Source organism: Brachycentrus maculatus, unplaced genomic scaffold (assembly GCF_059751285.1).
Source record: "Brachycentrus maculatus isolate JH-2025_06_01 unplaced genomic scaffold, ASM5975128v1 h1tg000097l, whole genome shotgun sequence".
NCBI classification, from domain to species: domain Eukaryota; kingdom Metazoa; phylum Arthropoda; class Insecta; order Trichoptera; family Brachycentridae; genus Brachycentrus; species Brachycentrus maculatus.
Window position 1 is genome coordinate 150,443 of NW_028280851.1, and position 19,558 is coordinate 170,000.

The 19,558-nt window shown below is 34.8% G+C and overlaps 1 protein-coding gene across 5 annotated transcripts in view; it reads left to right on the forward strand.

Moving 5' to 3' along the window:
- Positions 1–19,558, forward strand: part of tai (basic helix-loop-helix family member taiman) — a 220,435-nt gene that overhangs the window by 64,407 nt on the left and 136,470 nt on the right. For 3 of the 5 annotated variants that reach the window (XM_088258479.1, XM_088258478.1, XM_088258481.1), the window contains exon 2: positions 4,215–4,343. In XM_088258479.1, the coding sequence (XP_088114605.1) occupies positions 4,315–4,343 (29 nt within the window). In that variant the 5' untranslated portion in view covers positions 4,215–4,314. Of the gene's footprint in view, positions 1–4,212; positions 4,344–19,558 lie in introns of those variants that run through there. The other 2 variants (XM_088258480.1, XM_088258482.1) reach the window with 1 other exon arrangement.

A 19,558-nucleotide genomic window follows, 5' to 3' on the forward strand; every position in this document is an offset into this window, starting at 1 on the left:
TCGAATTTTATTGAACGTATTACCAACGTAGACTGAATCGAAGAATGCTGGCAATCGAACTTCCACGCTCGATGTTCGACGCTCGAAGTTCGACGCTTGACTCCCGAAGTTCGAGGCTTGACTCCCGAAGTTCGAGGCTTGACTCCCGAATTTCGACGCTTGCCGCTCGACTCTCAAAGTTCGACGCTCGATGTTCCACCCTCGCAGTTCGAATGTCGATGTTCGACGCTAGGCGCTCGCGCCTGCGCTCGGTGCCCACGGCGGTTACGAAATGTTATCACTCGCACGGAACATTTTCGGCACTCTTCAACACACGCGGCCACTTTCACCTGAGCCGTGACGTAAGAGAAGCGGCCGCCATGTGCTGAGCCGTGTACAGTGTGATGCGAGCTCGTCATAACGCATAATCTGATTGAATCACCTATTCTTTTTATTCGGCGAACGCATTTTATATCAGTTTTACGAGCGTGCCGACTTCGTCCGTTTTCTTTTTTGACCCACTTATTACTTTCATACGAATTATAATTGTAATGCTGTTCATCCTATGTACAGAAGCGCGAGAAATATCCTTCGATCGAGTGGACTGTGGAAATGATTTGATAAGTGTTTACATTTTGACATCTCAATACAGATGAGGAAGAATATGGAAGTCTGGGTATTTACAGGGCATTTTTGTTTAAGAAATAACCCGCAAAGCCTCTTCTTTTAGAGGATTGTCTGCATGTAGGATAGGGAAGGTATATGTGAAAAATACATCACAAACACGCAGACCAATTGAATATAAATCTTTCTTAAATGTATTTTGAACTTGGCGGGAATCGAACCCGCGACGTCAGTTTCACAGTCAAGCGTATATCCAACTACGCCACAGCGCCTGTTTAACCAACCTATGACAGGTTATAAGCCATATAAATACCCAGACTTCCATATTCTTCTTCATCTGTATTGAGATGTCAAAATGTAAAAATAAGTCTCCAAGCACAGGAGCTCAGTCTCTTTTTTAGAGAGGCTTAGCGCAACTAAAGTGTTTATTAAGTAGAAATGTATAGAAATTGTATAAAAAATGTAATTACATTTAATAAAATAAATATTTAAAAAATGCTCCTAAGTGGAGAAACCCAGATTTGTCAACAAGTATTTGGACACACTCACAATTTTGTGATAAGTGTTTAGTTCCATGGCATTTACACTCGACTTTAGATTATTATTTATGTTTCAATTTTATTTTATGTTGAAAAAAAACAAGAGATACGCAAAAAAGTATTTTCATTGTGACGTCACATATGACTATTTGTAGTGTGTTGATAATTATTTGATATTGTATCGAAATTGCGCTTAGAACGAGGCGACGAAGGTCGCATGTGTAATGTCCCAAATAGGGTATGATTTGCTGCCAGTTAGTTGCCAAACTCCGGGGCAAGTATGGGTGCTGTATTCTTCTCCGCCGATAATCCGCGCTGATACCGTCGGCCTTTAGCCGAACACACGCTCGTTTCTCGCGATGATGATCCCAGATAAGGAAATCGTCTGACGATTTGCATAAATTACAGACTGCACCGCACAATAGAGTCGTGCACGCGTCGAGCGATGGAGATGTGCACAAAAACATAGTCCTGTGCAAATAAAAACATCATCTAACCTCTAAACCTTATTCATGACGATTCGTTTGGTTGATGTAAATAAAATGTATTGGACTAGCTTAGACTCGAAGTTAACTATTTAACAAAATGTTTCTTTTTCACTGTAGGAAATTAAGGCGGCGGGATGTTCGATAGCCCGCAACTTAATTTTTTCTAAACCCAGGTAACATTAAACGTAATTGATTTTTTTTTTCAAAAAACAAACGTTTTTGTATTGAAAAAATTATATTTTTATTTCGAAACCATATGTTTATTTCGAAGAGAAAATGCTCATTGAAGGATAAGAAGCCAAAATAAAAATTATTAAAAAAAAAAAAAAAAAAATCAAATCACAATGTTTTCTAAAAAATATGTGCGGAAACACGTCTTGCTCCTCGCGGAGACGGTCGACTGAATTATATGTTTGCGATTACCCCCTTAAGGCAACGCGTTTTGGGTCATCGCTGCATGTATTTTACAACACGATGTTGTGAGATGCAGTTTCATAAGGAGCCATCTGTGAAATGTTGGGTGCCAAAATTCCGATTTTTATGACAATAGCCTTTTAGAATACTGTTCTCTTATACTAAAAGTGATTTATTTTTCAATATGTAATTTTAAAGTGGGAAACAGCAATCCATATTACTCGAATGAATAATTGTGTTTGCGTATGCTGTCATTTTTCAATTTTGTTTATCGATTTACCAGTCATGTTGAGTATTTATGCTCTAGCGATATGAAAATTATGGACCAAGAACTATTTAATGCAATGCAAACCTGTCTATGAATATGAGCGCATAACTGGAAGATACTTAATAAAAAATTAAAAAATAAAATTATGGTATTGTACTTACTAGGTTTTTTTAAGGAAATTTTTTTTTTAAAGAAAGATGTAGAGGATATAACCAATTTTTGGGACACAAATCATTATTCAAAGTATTGGGGTCTCGAAATGATCAGTTACATTCAAAACAGTGTGTCTTAACACTTCAATCGTAGGCATCGTACTCTCAGGAATACGAAAAAACTTATTGCCCCGTTTTGAAAAAATATGTTTTATTTATTAAATTACATTTTTTGCAAGATATTTTTTTTAAATGATTTTATAGTAGGTACAAATCTTAATTTAGAGACGCACGCTTGGAAATGCTTTGTCGCAACGCAGGATAAAAAATACAAAATCAGAAGATTAATTAAATGCTTAAATCAAACGATTAAAAAAAAACAACAAAAAACAGCTTTATTCTAAGTACGTGTACATTTCATACACGTATTTTTTTTAATTATCCGTAGTTTTTTATGTACATTATTATTATTATTGTTATGTTAAGTATGTATAATTATATAAACTTTTCAAGATGACTGATTTGTAACGTTTTCGGAATACGGAGTCCTATTATAAACATTAAATTTTGAAAGCTGTAAATTTCGATGGAGGATCAAAAGTGAAAATATTAACTAAGTTAATTAAATCTTTTGACTCGGCTAAAATCCCTTTAGGATACGTCTGCGTATATAATATATTAATATTATTAATGTACCAAATGAAAATCCAATATAATTTTTGAAATTTGTTTCGGCCAAATAATCTGTAATTACATTTCAAAATGAATCAACCCACAACGTGATCATTTTCACAAAGTAAATAATTTCTCTTTTTCCCTTTGGAATATTACAGTGAACGTACTGAAGGGAGAAAACCAGATAGTGATTACTCCCATGTTTCAAAGCATGTTCGTCTTTGATACAACAATTACAACTTTAATTAAAATTTCCAATTAACGTTTTTTCATGTTCGTAAAAAATTGAATATTTCGGAAGTTTATCCTCGATATTCACGTCCTTTTCTACAAACGTAGTATCGTGGAGCATATTACGCCGATATTCAAGTTCAAGAGAAATCCCACTCAAATCATGGTACTGGAACTTATCTTTGTCTAGATTCTAGATCTTCCATCTCGATGTTATGTCACCTAAAGTCTGGGCACTGCTCACTGCCTGTGCATCTCTATAAGATAAACTGCGTAACATCACCATATTGCGAATGTGGACAAGATGTAGGGGATGCAAACCATACGTTCTTTCAACAGTAGCTTGCACAGTTTCTTCAGGGTATTGTAGGCAGTAGGGTTGGGTAAGGATAAGGAATAGTATGCACTGGTCGTGTTTCTATATGAAACTCGAGTAATCCAGGTTAGGCACTACTTTTCTGCCTATATGGAATGCAGTCTCCTCTGTCTTTCAGTGTCCGCTCATAACAGAGAAGGAGAACTTTCTAAATAGCTGAACTTAATTCTAGAACTAGAATTGAATAATATCTAAAATGATAAAGCTAAATGCATTTAAACTATGAACATTTTATTAATTGTTATTATAATTTTTTTATTTTGTTTCTAAATGAAAATAAGACTTGACACTGGCAAAAACATCCTCCCACTGGGTAACTGCCCTATATATTTTTTTTCTTAAATCTGCGAATACCGACGGATGGCTGTACAGCATACAGTTCCCAAATGCGGAATCGCGTAAGGTTGAGGAATAGGAAATGCAGTTTCCCAGTAATGTATAGTAACTTGGTGTATGTGTGTGTTGCAGTGGCGCGTCTTCCCTCTCGGTGTTAGTGCGCGGCGCCCGCGCCACGGAGGCGGAGGGGCGCGCGCGGGGCGGCGCCGCGGGGCCCGATGCGCCAGCACACATGTCCATTGTCGCCGCCGAAAATGCGGGGTGAGTATTGCCGGGATACCTACATCTTGATCCGAGGGCCACATGAGCTTAAGTACTATCTTATGGTAGAGAAAATCCAAAAGAAGTTTCCGAGGTATCTCTACATGGGAGAGTACGGCTAATATCCTTGGCTCTACCCGACCGATTTTCTCCAGGGTACGAGCGCTTGTGCACTACACGGAATTTTACCGTCCGGCAGTCCGGTTTTTAAAAATAAAATCGACTACGACAGTTTAGCGTGATCGAATTTACGCGCAACGTGATCACGCACCGATCAAGAGCACCGATCCGAAGAAAGATGGACAAAAGCCCAAGCCAATCCAAGCCAATCATCCGTTTTATCTGCTATTAAGCGAACTGAAGTGCCGGACGGTAAAATTTCGTGTAGTGCACAAACGCCCTATGGGCGCTTGTGCACTACAGAAATTTTACCGACCGGCAGTCCTTAATTCATGAAACAAAACAAAAATTGCTTTACAAGAGAAGGTCTGTCAAGAAGCCTAGATGCTTCTGTATCAGATCTGGGAATGCGGTGGGGCAGCTTTGGATATCTGCGTTTTTCACTTCGTTATTTTCTGGAGCATAACGTGACCCAGAATTTTCGTTGCTCGGTTGAAATCTGTAGAATAGGCGAGTTTTCCGACTCTCTCAGCACTTACTTATTTGTCCTTCGGTCCTTTCTAGACGTTCGCAATATTCTTCGATGAAACCTTTTACAAAACATCGTGGAATATCTTTCGACCTTTAAATATATTCTTCATTTATTGTGCAATAAGTGTTCTGCAGGTACAATTACCCTACATTGACCGAATCGTATTCAGAGCTACAGAAATATTATTGGTTGTGATCATACTTGTTGAACTACGTACGATTCTCGAGATTGATTAGAACTGCACCCTGCAAAATGAACACTTCGTAACCACTGTTTCCTGCCTCGCGAAATATTTATATTCGTCAATATTTGGGACTATTCTGTGTACTATTTGATATGCATGCATAAGAAAAATACATAGAGATAAAAAAAAAAAATGCTCCAACAATGTAAACGTAAACCACGTCGTGTAATCTAAACACGCATTTTGAAAACGCCATCAGCATACTATTAAGTTAGATGCTGTTAAAAAATAAGAAGTAAAATGTAGCACAATTTTTATTGATAAAAAATATGTACACGAATTCGGGGTTTTATATCAATTCTTACCCTACGACTTTGAACCAATTCACATGCTTACATTTTGACATCTCAACATAAATGAAGAAGAATATGGAAGTCTGGACATTTACAGGGCTTACGACCGTCATAGGCTGGTTTAAGTGATCACTTTACACACGAAATGATCATTTTATACACGTGTAACATTAATTTTACACACGTGTAACATTCACCAATTCTACCCTTAATGTTAGAAATAACTCCTAATTGAAGATAATCCAGATTTGTTAACAATAATTTTGATACACTCAAAATGTTATAAAATAAATATTAGTGATATTAAACTCTAATATTTATTGAATATAACCCTGGACTGGTCCCTGAAGCGCCGGAGTAATCGCCTTGCCTTCCTGTAAGTAACAGTCGAGATAACACTGCATCAATACGATGCAGTGCCATATGCGCCATTGCGTGCGGATAAGGGTTAGAATGGGTTAATTAAATTACTTACATACTTCTTTTAGTTAAAAACGAAACGTGAAAGATGAATTTTGCATTGTTTTCCTCAATGGACTTTCTACTGTTTATAGTTTGTATATAAAAAGCATTGTAAACTTTGTGTTATGGTAATATAACACTCTCCTTATCATTCATCGTTAACTTTGTTTTTTTACAAAAAGTTAACGATGAATGATAAGGAGAGTGTTTTTCTACCTAACGGATTATCACATGGGACCGATAAACATTGCATAATACACAAGATTAATTGTCTTACCTCCCCGCCACTTATTTTTAGCACTAACCGTGTAACACCAGAATAGCTCCAGGTTCATAAAACTCGATAAGGTCAAGTTCCTTCTTAAGCGCTAACCATAGTCGCATATAAAAACGTTGATTGGTTTTGTAGAGGCGGCGCAGACTGCTTTCAACCAGAGATATGGTTTACCATTAACTACCCTACCTTTATGAACGGACGCGATACGCGCCCAGAATTCCTGTCAAACACACCGCTAACTCGTATTGCATACGCGCGGTTCTTCAATAGGTGTCCAAAATGTACAGAAACTGCTTTAAAAAAAACAATTCATATTTAAAAATTATTTAAAACATTTTAAGTGTGTCCAAATACTTGTGTTCACAAATCTGGATTATCTCCCATTATGGGAGTTATTTTTCAAATTACACATGAAAGAGTTTCTGCTCAATAAAAAAGCTTCTTTCATCTCACCAATCGATGTCTAGTGAAATTTTAGTGATTCAAGCACTATGTTTAGAAATTGAATCATATAGATGTATGGAAGTTCCAAGCATTTGAGTAGTGTGGTTGTCAATCATGGGTAGAATTGGTGAATGTTACACATGTGTAAAGTGATCACTTAAACCAGCTTATGACGGTCGTAAGCCCCGTAAATGCCCAGACTTCCATATTCTTCATCTATATTGAGATGTCAAAAAATAATACTAAAAAAAAAAAAAATTTAGTCTTCTTCAAGGGTTTCTACAGCCTTTGGGTAATATCTGTGGTGACTGGTTTGCTTCTTTCATGGTCAGTTTCCACCAATCTCTGTCCTCGTCTCCTCAACTCGGCGTACCCGCTACAGCGCACGTCGGAGATAATTTGGTCCGTGTAGGTTAAGCGGGGTCGTCCTCTGTAGTTTGTGCTTTCGCACATGCCTTCCGCAATCGTGAGAAGCATGTCTGGGTGGGTCCATTTGGCTCACTGTTGTGCTACTTTATTTAGTAAGCATCTAGACTCCCCAGCCCTGCTTAGTACCTTTTTGTTCCCTACATGTTCCGACCAATGAATGCCCAACATGTGCCTGTAGCACCACATCTCAACGCCTCCAGCCAACCCTATTCTGCCTGCCTGATAGTCCGCGTTTTACTTTTTTGGTTTATGTAGTAAAAACACTTAGTAATGGAGAGGTGCATAAGTGACGCGCAGGTGCAATCAATCGTCGCTAAAAAGGGCACACAGTTTGAAATGTCTATGGATTATTTAAAACATTTTGGGTGTGTCCAAATACTTGTTCACAAATCTGGATTATCTCCAATTACAGGAGTTATTTTTCATACTGTTATTATTATTTTACTTTTTTTTTGACATCTCATCAAAGATGAAGAAGAATATGGAAATCTGGGCATTCACGGGGCTGACGACCGTCATAGGCTGGTTTAAGTGATCACTTTACACACGTGTAACATTCACCAATTCTACCCATTATTGACAACCACACTACTCAAATTCTTTGAAGTGCTATATATATATGAACCAGTTTGGAAACCTTGTTCTTGAATCACTTGAACTTCACTAGAGACATCTATCGGTGAGATGAAAAGAAGCTTTTAATTGAGCAGATACTCTTATATTTGCATCTATGGATTATGTCGCAATCAACAATATTTCCGGTCCTGGCATCAGTCCTAATCATTTTTAGTGTTTAATGTCGAAACGTGTTACAGCAATATTTCTTGTGAATTAATTTCTTATCCTTAATTATTCTGAGACTCAAACGGTTTGTTATAAACTTAATTGAAACTTCGACTTAACTTCTGGGAACGGTGAATTGAATTATGTCAACAGTTCGATACTCTAGAGATGTCAAGAATTCAATTTGTTACATCCTGTTTATCACAAATTCTTGTTTAAAAATTATCTATTATACGTAATATGTTTAACGTGATTTCTGAAATATATCGTAAGCGCAGTCGTCAATTTACTTTCTAATACTAAAGATTTACGTCTAATTTGTTTATATAAAAGCGTAAGCGATTTTTTAAAAAGCAAAAGTATCTTATTTCTTACAATTTTTTCAGAGGTAAAATAATTGACTCACAGTCAGCATGTATAATATATTATATATGAGTTATGTATTCGGTTATCAATTTTATACAGACGTATACGTACATACAAATTAATAAATACATGAAATGTAGAAATCAAACAATGATTTTTAGAGTAGGTACCTACTTAATTATATATTATTGTTAAAAGGACATGAAAATACATGAAACTATTATTTTTTGTTATCTCATCAATGATGAAGAAGAATATGGAAGTCTGGGCATTTACGGGGCTTACGACCGTCATAAGCTGGTTTAAGTGATCACTTTACACACGTGTAACATTCACCAATTCTACCCATTATTGACAACCACACTACTCAAATTCTTGGAAGTTCTATATATATATATGAACCAATTTAGAAACCTTGTTCATGAATCACTAGAACTTCACTAGAGACATCTATTGGTGAGATGTAAAGAAGCTTTTTATTAAGCAGAAACTCTTATATTAGTATGTGAGATCCGAATCCTGGATTATAATCACACACATGAGAAACGCCAGAAAATACCATTTTCATTTTTATTATTAAGCTTATAATTTGACCAGATAATTTATTTACAACATGAATGTTGTAAATAACAATGTTGTAAATAAATACATGAAACTATTTCATGCTCGCATATTTTTCTTGCTAGTTATAAATATGTAGAAGTATTTTTCGGTGCATTTCATCATTTCGTATTATTTTGTTGCAATTGAAAATAACTGTTTATAATGAAGGCCAATGCAACAATTATATTGAAATAAAAAGTAGTTTATAAAAAGACAAGAAACTTGTCATTTACGAATATGTTACGTTCTAAAATATTGTTTTCATTAACTTTTCTTTTGTATTATTTTCAATTTTTTTGTCATATTGTCACATTGTTTTCTCTATAGAGTCAATGATTATTTCGTGTATTATAGAATCATAACAGCTTTTAATAACTATTTTAGATTGAAATGTTTCTGTCGAGTCGCCTGCGGATAATCGAATCTAATAACAATATACTGTGTTGTAGCCCCCTCTGGTGTTCTTTGTTTGTATATTTTGACAATCTGATTTCCCATTTTCCATTTTCTTCCCTAGAATTTCTGAATGTCGTATATAAATTAAACAAGCTTTCAGTGTTGAGAACTTTCGAAATGAGTCAAGTTTCACACGTTGTTGGACGCCTAAACTTTACTTCATATTTTGTTTAATAACGACCTCTCTCGGGACATTTACTGCGACGTAACACCCGTCTCCATCTCCGTTAAGTGTATAATATTTTGAACTTTTCTACGAAAATTTATTTTTCAGTATTTTTCTACATTTCGTAGATTATTTATATTCCTTTATAAAATACATTAAAGGATCAATTCAACTAAGTTTCTTGTGATAAACATTTTTAAATAAAATAAAACAAATACGTCAGATCTGCCAAATATCTCAGATCGCACGCTATTCCCCCTATTCTGCAGCCAAGTGGCTATAAAGGCATGTAGATGTGAATCAGTATATATTTCAACGCAAATGGTTAGCGTCTTAATAAAATTCGGACGCTGCAGTTCAGAGATATAAAAGTATGCAATTTTATTATGCAGTGGTTTCGTAGGATTGAGGCCAATCGTTGAATTACGTCACTGTTCTGATTAGGGCATGCAGAGTTACCGGAAAATGGCTCTATCGGCAAAACGGTAAATAAATGAATTTTATACCGGTTTACCGGTGATTGCGAGGGGTGGAAAAAAGGTTTATGTTTGTTGTATTTACATTATAATATAAACAATAAAATTGAAAAGAAAAATAATAAAATCAAGATGACTCGACCTGTATACGAAAATATTTTTCTCTGCTAAAATTACTGGGTCACTTTCCTTATAAAATTTTTCTACATCATTTATGGTTATCTGTAAGAAGAAGACTTAAATTTAATATGTTGATATTTATACATAAATTTTTTCACGATAAAATACCAAAATATTTTAAGGATAAAGTTGTCTTAAACAAAAATTGTCATGAATATGCTACTAGACAAAAGGATAAAATAAGACTACCATTATTGAAAAGAGCTGAGTCGCAAAATTGCTTGATGTATAAGGGTTTAAAAATGTATGATGAGATGCCTGAATGTATGAAGAATGAAAAGTGTCTGAAAGAATTTAAAAATAAATGTCTAAGTTACTGTAAGGAAATGTAAATATATAAAGATGATGTAAATGTATATAATAGTTTATATTAGTTTTAATATAAGCTAACTTAAAAACAAAAAAAAACAACAAAAAAAATTATCCATGATTCAAGCAATACAAATATTTAAGTATATGTTGTCATCAGTTCAACTGGAGAAATGTCATACCAAATCGATTTTCAACACCGTCAAAATTAAAGAAGTCAGACTGCACCTGATTATATTAAGTTCTAAAATAAACTAATATATCATATTCGTTTCGAATTTTATAATTTATAGTTTAGTACACCTTGACAGACCAATGATCGATCCTACTTTCCGTAGTATTGTAGTTTAAAAATATGTTTATTCCTTAAACGGATAAAGGTACATTTTTCTTGTTTACTACATATATTTTTTCTCTTTCTCTTCGCAATAAATACAAGGTGCCCATGGTCAATTAAATGATTCGAATCTACGAATAGTTTCAAATGTCCCCAATGGAAATACTTGGTACTTTCACACCGCTTTTACCAGCCATAATTTTCCTTCAAATTCAACATTACATTTTTCGCACTCGTTTTAAATTTTTGTGGCGACCCTGCGTATGAACATACGTATGTCTACAAATTCTTTTGAATATTTCCGATATGTGTTATTTGATCATCTTAAGGTATCTATAGTAATATTTATTATGAATATTATTTAAGTTTTTTTATCATTCTCTTTTAATTTAACACTATGTTACCAGTGTTCAAACGGATTAAGGTTTCAACTTCCCATTTTAACAATCATACATAAAAATACTTTCCTGAATGATATGACATTGATAAATTTACAGGTTAAATTACTTTTTATGCTGATATTTTGATTATTACTCTGTTTATATTTTATTGAGTAAATTCCCCTTCGATTTACTAGTATTATCACATGTATTTTTAAATATAATATTATTTTTTACCCAACACTTTTTATTTATTTATTTTTTTTAATGAAAATGTCTTAAAGACAGGGTTAACTGCAATTTTTATGATTATTTATTATTTGTATACGTAATTCCACGATTTTCCAATTCCAATCTACCAAATAAAATTAATATTTTACCTTTTTTCGCCGGGAGACTAATACAATATGTACATAACAGTAGGCTCTTCTTTGTTCAGAGTGTTTCGCTTTCTAAAAAAAGTGTTAATTTTTAAACGAAATTGTTAACTTTCTTAAAAAGAGACATTCACTTCTTTTGATACTCGTTTATTTTTTATTTAAATACTAGGTCAAACTGTCCTACAAATATATATTTTTCAACTTAAGTTATACTTCTTAAATACCACTATTCACTTATTGTACACTGGTATTTACTTAGTAAAACTTATTGTTAATGTTAACACTTTTTTTTAACGACTTGAGTTTTATTTATTTTTACGACTAGTTTCGGAAGCTATACATGTTTCCATCTTCGGGTCTGAATATAAACTGAAAAAAATTTAGTTAATAAATACTTTTTTGAAATTATAATAAAATCCTTTTCTTTTCAAAATCTATTTATTCAAATATCAAAATATAATTATTTCGAATGAAATCTTATTTTTCAATGCGAAAACGGTAATAAAAAAATGAATTAGGTACGTTCAATGTTACCAGGATTTAGAGAAAATTAAGTTGCGACCTAACGAATGCTGGACCTTAACTCCGACATCGGGCCGGGCAGCGCGCAGCGCACGGTAGCAGATCACTGTTTGTTCTCCGCGTCTAGTTAACGATGTTACATAAACTGGAACGTGCACTCCATCACGAGAAGAGGCTCTGACGCAACATCTGCTGAGCGGCCATTACGCGGGCTCCGGAAGGCTTACGGCTACTCGTTACTAACTCGTATGCAAATGCATTCGTTCAATTCCTTCTTTAAATGTCCGGTTCATCTCTTTGTATTTTTAATTGTCATTACGATGTGTGAGTTTTACATTTGTGCCTTTTATCCACCCAACTTTAATAATTTGTATCTTAGTCTGGATTATTTTTCTTTATTTTCTTCTTCTTCCTTCCTATACATCCAAGGACGTGTCCGTTCCGTTATCCGTCTCTCGTAATGTGGACTGTCAGCTGTCACGCCATCGCTTCGGAGGTCTTCCAGGTGGTCTTTTTATGTCTGAGTTCTCTTGAAGAGCAATTCGGGCCTGTCAATTTTTTTTACATTTTATTGACATGGGCATTCCAGAACCATCTTCCCTATCTGACAATATCCTCCGTACTACACATTTTCCGAATTAATTTTCTCTCGAGAAAATGTATTTTATTGGGATTTTAGTGTTTAACTTAATTATTTAAGGAAATGTTCGTACAGGTCAAAGAATTCCGATGGGAATGTACCATAATATCTGAATTCAGGACTTGCCCTGGTATAACTTTGTATTAATTATGAACTTCTCTATTGTGTTAAGTTTAACGCTTCTATTTAATTAGTTTATGACGAAATGGGGAGTTAGCAATATTCGTTGATTCGGGATATTAACTTAATTATTTGTTTTCATGATAGGATTTATGGCTCCGTTGGTATCTACTAAATATGTAACATGCTACTGACTTATTTTATTAGTTTAATATAATAAAGATTATTAGTATTAAACGTATTATTAGTTTCAAACGTAATTTTTCCTTCATTCGATTTAAAATCAACCAATTCGTTTACTATCCTTATCAAATGAAGGTTCCCTTTAAATGAATTATTTTTTTCTTCAGGGAAGGGTTTGATTCTTAGTTACAATCACGCTAACTAGCTATTATTTGGCGTACATAAATTTACCACAGGAAATAATTGTAGTTTTCTCATATTTTTTTTAACACAAACCATTCATATAAAAAAATAAAAAAATATGTACATTTTTCCACATTTATATTATTTGACCAGTGACCGGACTGACCGGGGTTTGTTGTTACCGACATCGTTAGACTGGTGACCAGAGTCTGATGATTTCGGTAACGACGAAACCCAATCACTGGTCAAATAAAATAAACGTGGAAAAAAACTAAATAATTGTTATTTTATTATATAAAATGCAGTTCCACCAAGGTACAAAACATACGAGTATATCTAACAAATCATTCCGGAACACAGAAGACCAAACAAAATATATATATGAAAAGTTTCAAGTAAACTGTTATTCACTATTCTTCTTCTAACCCTTATCCGCACCCAATGGTGCATAGGGCACTGTTATCTTGATCGTTACTTATGGTACATGAAGGCAAGGCGATCACTCCTGCGCTCGGGGGATCAGTCCAGGGGATATTAAATGAATATTAGAGTGTAATTATTTTTTTTTTAATATAAAGAGAAATATTTGTGTTTTTATTATTAATATTTCAATTTCATACTATTTCTGTGAGCCTAAGCGGCTAATTATTAGAAATAGGTATCAAATTGTGGTAGAGTGGATTCGAACAGATTAACTCTGAGTCCACGACACTAAAACGGCTCTACAACCCTACAAATAGTATGTTTATTTTCAGCGCCCACCCTGGAAATCGAATCCGGGACTTCCAGTACGGTAGCTAAACACACTTACCATTGCACATAATCCATGAATAAGTGTGCAATTTTGTTCATTCGGATTACGTGACGTTTCATATATGGAGTTATCCGAGTGTGAAAGCTATGATAAAGGCAGCAGTGTAGTATGTATTAGTCACCGCGAGTCCTGTCTCCTGCTCGTATTACGTACGTTGTACGTTGTACGTACGTTACGAGCGAGCGCGCCGGACTCGCGAAGGTCTCGCGCGGAGACCACCCATCATGCACCCGCTGGTACGTATCTAATATCTGCATCGTAAAACCGATAAGGCGAATCAACTGCCGCCATCAAGATACCGAGCCGCGATCCAACGGTACGACTGTTGATTTCGGTATTTACACTACCAATTCAATTATTCCCTCACTGAAAAATTTGTTAAATTTTCAGTATAATGAAATAAGAACTATGTAATTTTTTCCACGTGAATTTTATTTGACCAGCAACCGGGTTTCGTTGTAACCGACATCACCAGTCTGATGATGTCTGTGACGACAAATCCCGGTTGCTGGTCAAATAAAATTAATGTGGAAAAAATTACATAGTTGTTATTTTATTATATAAAATGCAGTTCCACCAAGAAACGTCAGTACAAAACTTAAATTTTCAGTACACTATTCGGCTGTCCAATTTAAAACACAGTAAGGGACATTTTTTTGTAGTAGGTTTTTTTGCATTTATGGACTAAGTAGACTCTACTTAGTCCAAAAATGCAACAAAAAAAACTACTACAAAAAAGTCCCTTATTGTGTTTTAAATTTGGACAGCCGTATTCAGTTCTGTATTTACTCTACCGATTCAATTATTCCCTCACTCTAAAATTTACGGAAAATCATACGATGTTTGAAAATGATGTGGAATGCATCGGAACACGTGTCACGATAGATTTTAAGATATGGTATCTACTATCATGTAAAACTTTGGTACTATCATGTAAAACTTTGGATGCTATATTTTTGTTGATTTCTTAACATTAAGTTTACGGCTATACATATGTGAAGCTTTTAATTTTGACGCGCTATATGCTTGACAAGTGGGTTTTTGTTAAAATAACATTATGAAAAAAAACGTTGTCAGAAATTCGTAGTGTTTTCTAAAAAAATTAAATTCGATTTGATATTTTCTTTTGTTGTTAATCAATAAAACATTATTTTGTATTGGTGAGTACTTTCCATCCAATAAAAAATATATTATTTGTAATGATCTTCTTCCCAACTTATCGTCTTTGAAGACTGTTGGGGTCAACTCTCCTCGTACTCAGGTTGTAGGTCCTTCTCGTATCATGGACAACGTCACCTAGGCCATGCCTTTGAATCATGTTATCTTTATGTAGCATCCGTGTTTTTTTTTGCTTTATATATATATATATATATATATATATATATATATATATATATATATATATATATATATATATATATATATACACATATATATATATATATATGTATATATATATATATATATATATATATACACACATATATATATATATATATATGTATATATATATATATATATATATATATATATATATATATATATATATATATATATATATATATATATATTATATTATATACATTAACATTTATTTTCCTCCTTAGCGACCCCAATTTCCTTCGTCATTCTCCGCTCCGGCGCCGCCGAATGGCCTCTGCAGTCACGTCCTATCCCTTCGCATTTCACAGTGCCAATACCAACAACTGACGAATAATAATGTGTGGTCCGATACTAATATATTATACACATTTATACGTTTATTCTTTGGTCATGACGTGTTCTGTTATTGTTTTTCTCTATTTTTTACGTGGGTACGTGGTTGATTTTATTTGCCCAGACCAATTTGTTTTGATTATATTTTCAGCATGCTATCTCATGTTTTTGATCGATCGGTTAAATGTTTTGAACGTACATTTATGGTTTTGCAAAATTTCTACACATCTATATTTGTGATGCGGCGTGGCGTAGTTGGGTAGACGCTCGACTGCGAAACTGGCGTCGCGGGTTCGATTCCCGCCATTCGCTAAATAAATTAAAGAAATATTTTTTTCAATTGGTCTCGGTGTTTGTGATGTGTTTTTCACATTTACATTCCCTTTCCTTACTATCCCACCTGCAAACAAGCCTCTAAAAGTAGAGTCTTTGCGGGTTAGTCCTATTTAAAAAAATTAGAACGTAATTTTGAGTATCATTATTTCTTTATTTTTTCCAATTTAATTTTTATTTGGAAATAGTTGTAATTACCTAGTAAAACGTAAATTAAAAATGGATAGATACATATTACCTCAACGTAACGCCTAATCAATTAATGAAATTATATTACGTTTCACATCTCAACAGTGCTGAGGAAGAATATGAAAGCTTTGAACTGTCACAGGCTGGTTTTACACATATTTTTCTTTATCTATGTAAAAGTAATGTAAAAATAACTCCTAATCGGAGATAATCCAGATTTTTGAAGTATTTTGACACACTCAAAATGTTGTAATTTAGTGAGTATTCTCTCCCAAAGACGCTAAAATACATAAAATATGGTCCTAACGTGGTGACTAAGGCCAACATTTGGAATACCATATGACCACTATTCAATTGCATATATTGTGCCGAGATATTTTACGGAGGTCGCTGACTTTTCCTTATCACCGTATAAAAATAACTCAAATTACTATCGCTTCGCCTTTTGAGATACACCTAGCACTCCAGAGCACTGGCATCTCGCTACTCGCTACTAGCTACTCGCTACTCGCTACTCGCTACTTGCCACTCGCCAGCCGCCAGTGGCGGTGAGTACGGCGGTAGTACGCATTACGTTTGGCGCCTTTCAAATCCTTCAATCAAAAAAACTGGTATCGGTGCAAAATGTTGCGAAACCGGTTCCAATCCTTCTATTACAAATTACATTGTCTTCTTTGGTTACCACTGGCGCCTTATTTATTTATTTACTGAATCGGTGTCTTTAATCATAATATTTACAACATTTTGAGTTAGTCCAAATACTTGTTCACATATCTGGATTATCTCCAACTATAGGAGTTATTTTTCATATTATTATTTTGGCATCTCACCAAATAAAGTTATACAAATAATAAAGTTACATTTTTTTAAATAACCAAAACAAATACATGGCTAAATATAAAAACAATAAACAGGTATAATTAATAGGCATAGGAAGCATATTTAAAAGAAATAAATGAGAAAAAACATAAAAACATATCGTTTTTACTTACTCTTTTTTTCCTTCTAAGGTATTGAGATACTTAATGTTTTGGTTCTTTTCTTAAGAAATGTGTTTTCTATTAACCCTGGGTACACATAATATCGTATGCGATTGTGTGTTATTTTATTGAGGACCAACAACCGATAAGTGTATCGCCGACATCTAAATACTAAAAAGGACCTATAAATTGGGTTTCTCGCGTGCAGACAAACTTCTGAGAATGATGCATAATACTACGTATTAATGTACCCGAGCGCTCGTGAAAGGTTCCGAGCGAATCGTGTCGAAGAAAAATATGTGGGGGGTTTTCCAAAGGGACGAAAGTATAAAAAAGAAACCCTTTTACGTTTGATTTGTGTCAAGTTTTTAACAGTTTGTCAAGGTTTATAGTTTGTCAAATCATCATTCAATACAATCCTCAAATGTCAAAATTGACATCTCAACATAGATGAGGAAGAATTCAAAGATGAAGAAGAATATGGAAGTCTGTAATGAAAATGATATTTTCTAGCGTTTCTCATGTATGTGATTATTAATCCAGGATTCGGACCTCACATACTAATAAAAGAGTTTCTGCTCAATAAAAAGCTTCTTTTCGTCTCACCAATAGATGTCTCTAGTGAAGTTATAGTGATTCAAGAACAATGTTTCGAAATTAGATCATATACTCGTATATAGAACTTTCAAGAATTTGAGTAGTGTGGTTGTCAATAATGGGTAGAATTGGTGAACGTTACACTTGTGTAATGTGATCACTTAAACCAGCCTATTACGGTCGTCAGTCCCGTAAATGCCCATGCATCCATATTCTTCTTCATCTTTGGTGAGATGTCAAAAAATAAGATGAGGAAAAATATGGGATTTTGGGTATTTATAGAGTTTACGACCATAGGCTTGTTAAGTGATGATCACTTTGCATAAATTCATCATTCTACCCATGATTGAGAATCACATCACTCGAACTTTTGGAATTCTTTAATATATCGTTAATCTCATGACGCTTTGCTTGTGAGTTTATTGTAGCCATCTTTGGTTGTATTAAGAAATTTTATTTAGCATAGACCCTTTTATTTTCGGATGTATGCAAGATCCTAATAGGATTATTTTACTGTAATATTTATTCAATATTACCATGGACTGGTACCTGAAGCGGAGGGCTGATCACTTTTCCTTTATGTGTAAACGATCAAGATAACACTGCGTTTATATGACACAGTGCCCTATGCACCATTTGGGTGCGGATAAGGGTTTTATTATTATTATTAAAGTATGGTTATTTCGAAGTGCCGTAAATGTTAAGTATCGAGGAATGAATAATATCGGCGTGTAATTTAGTTTTCCCGGGCGGATAATTGGCGAACGGGTTCGGAGATGAATGTCATTGCCGCCGTAACTCCGGCGCGGGGGCTGTTCACCCCGTTCGTGTTTACCCAATAGTCTATTACAGGGATCGCCCCGCGCGCACCGGTTTGTGCGTCGTGTCCCGAAAACATGACCCAACGGGAGAGGTGACAGTCCTCAGCCGGCGGGGCGGCCTTGGGCGGGCGGGCCGTCAAACTCCGGTCGGCAACCTTTGACCTTGGCCTTTGTGCCCACCCCCGGCCTCGTCTGGGCGGCGGCGGCCCCCGCCCGCCGCCCTCCGCGGAGCTGTGGAGCCGTGGAAACTGCGCTCTGATCGATAAGCGCTTTCTGCCAGTGTTGCACCCCGCCCTGCCGCATCGTGGACACTTTCTCTCCGCCGCCCCGAGCGTCGAGAGTCTTCCTCTAAAACTTTCACCCGTTATACAATTGTAATCGAATTAAATCATACTATGAGAAATGACGCATTGAACTATATTACTTTCTTATTTCATCCATCATCAGTTTCAAGTCAAAATATTTTAAATATTTTTGTTATTATGTCTTCAAATCCTTATCCGCACCCCAATGGTGCATAAGGCACTGTATCATACAAACGCAGTATTATCTTGATCATTTACACAAGAAGTAACTTAACTTAATTAACTTTCGCTTGTTATACAATTGTAATCAAATTAAATCATACAATGAGAAATGACGCATTGAACTATATTATGTACTTTCTTACTACTTGATTACTTCATCCGTCCATCCATCAGTTTAAGTCTAAATATATGTGGAGGTCCTCACCAAAAAGTTACATTTCCGATATAGCACAAAAAAATCATTGAAACGCAAATCTGTTCTGTTTACTGTATTCTTTCGAATTATTAATTAAAATCGCGACAAAACGTAACCAATCCTGTGTTTAACCAATATGAAATCATTAAATCGCACC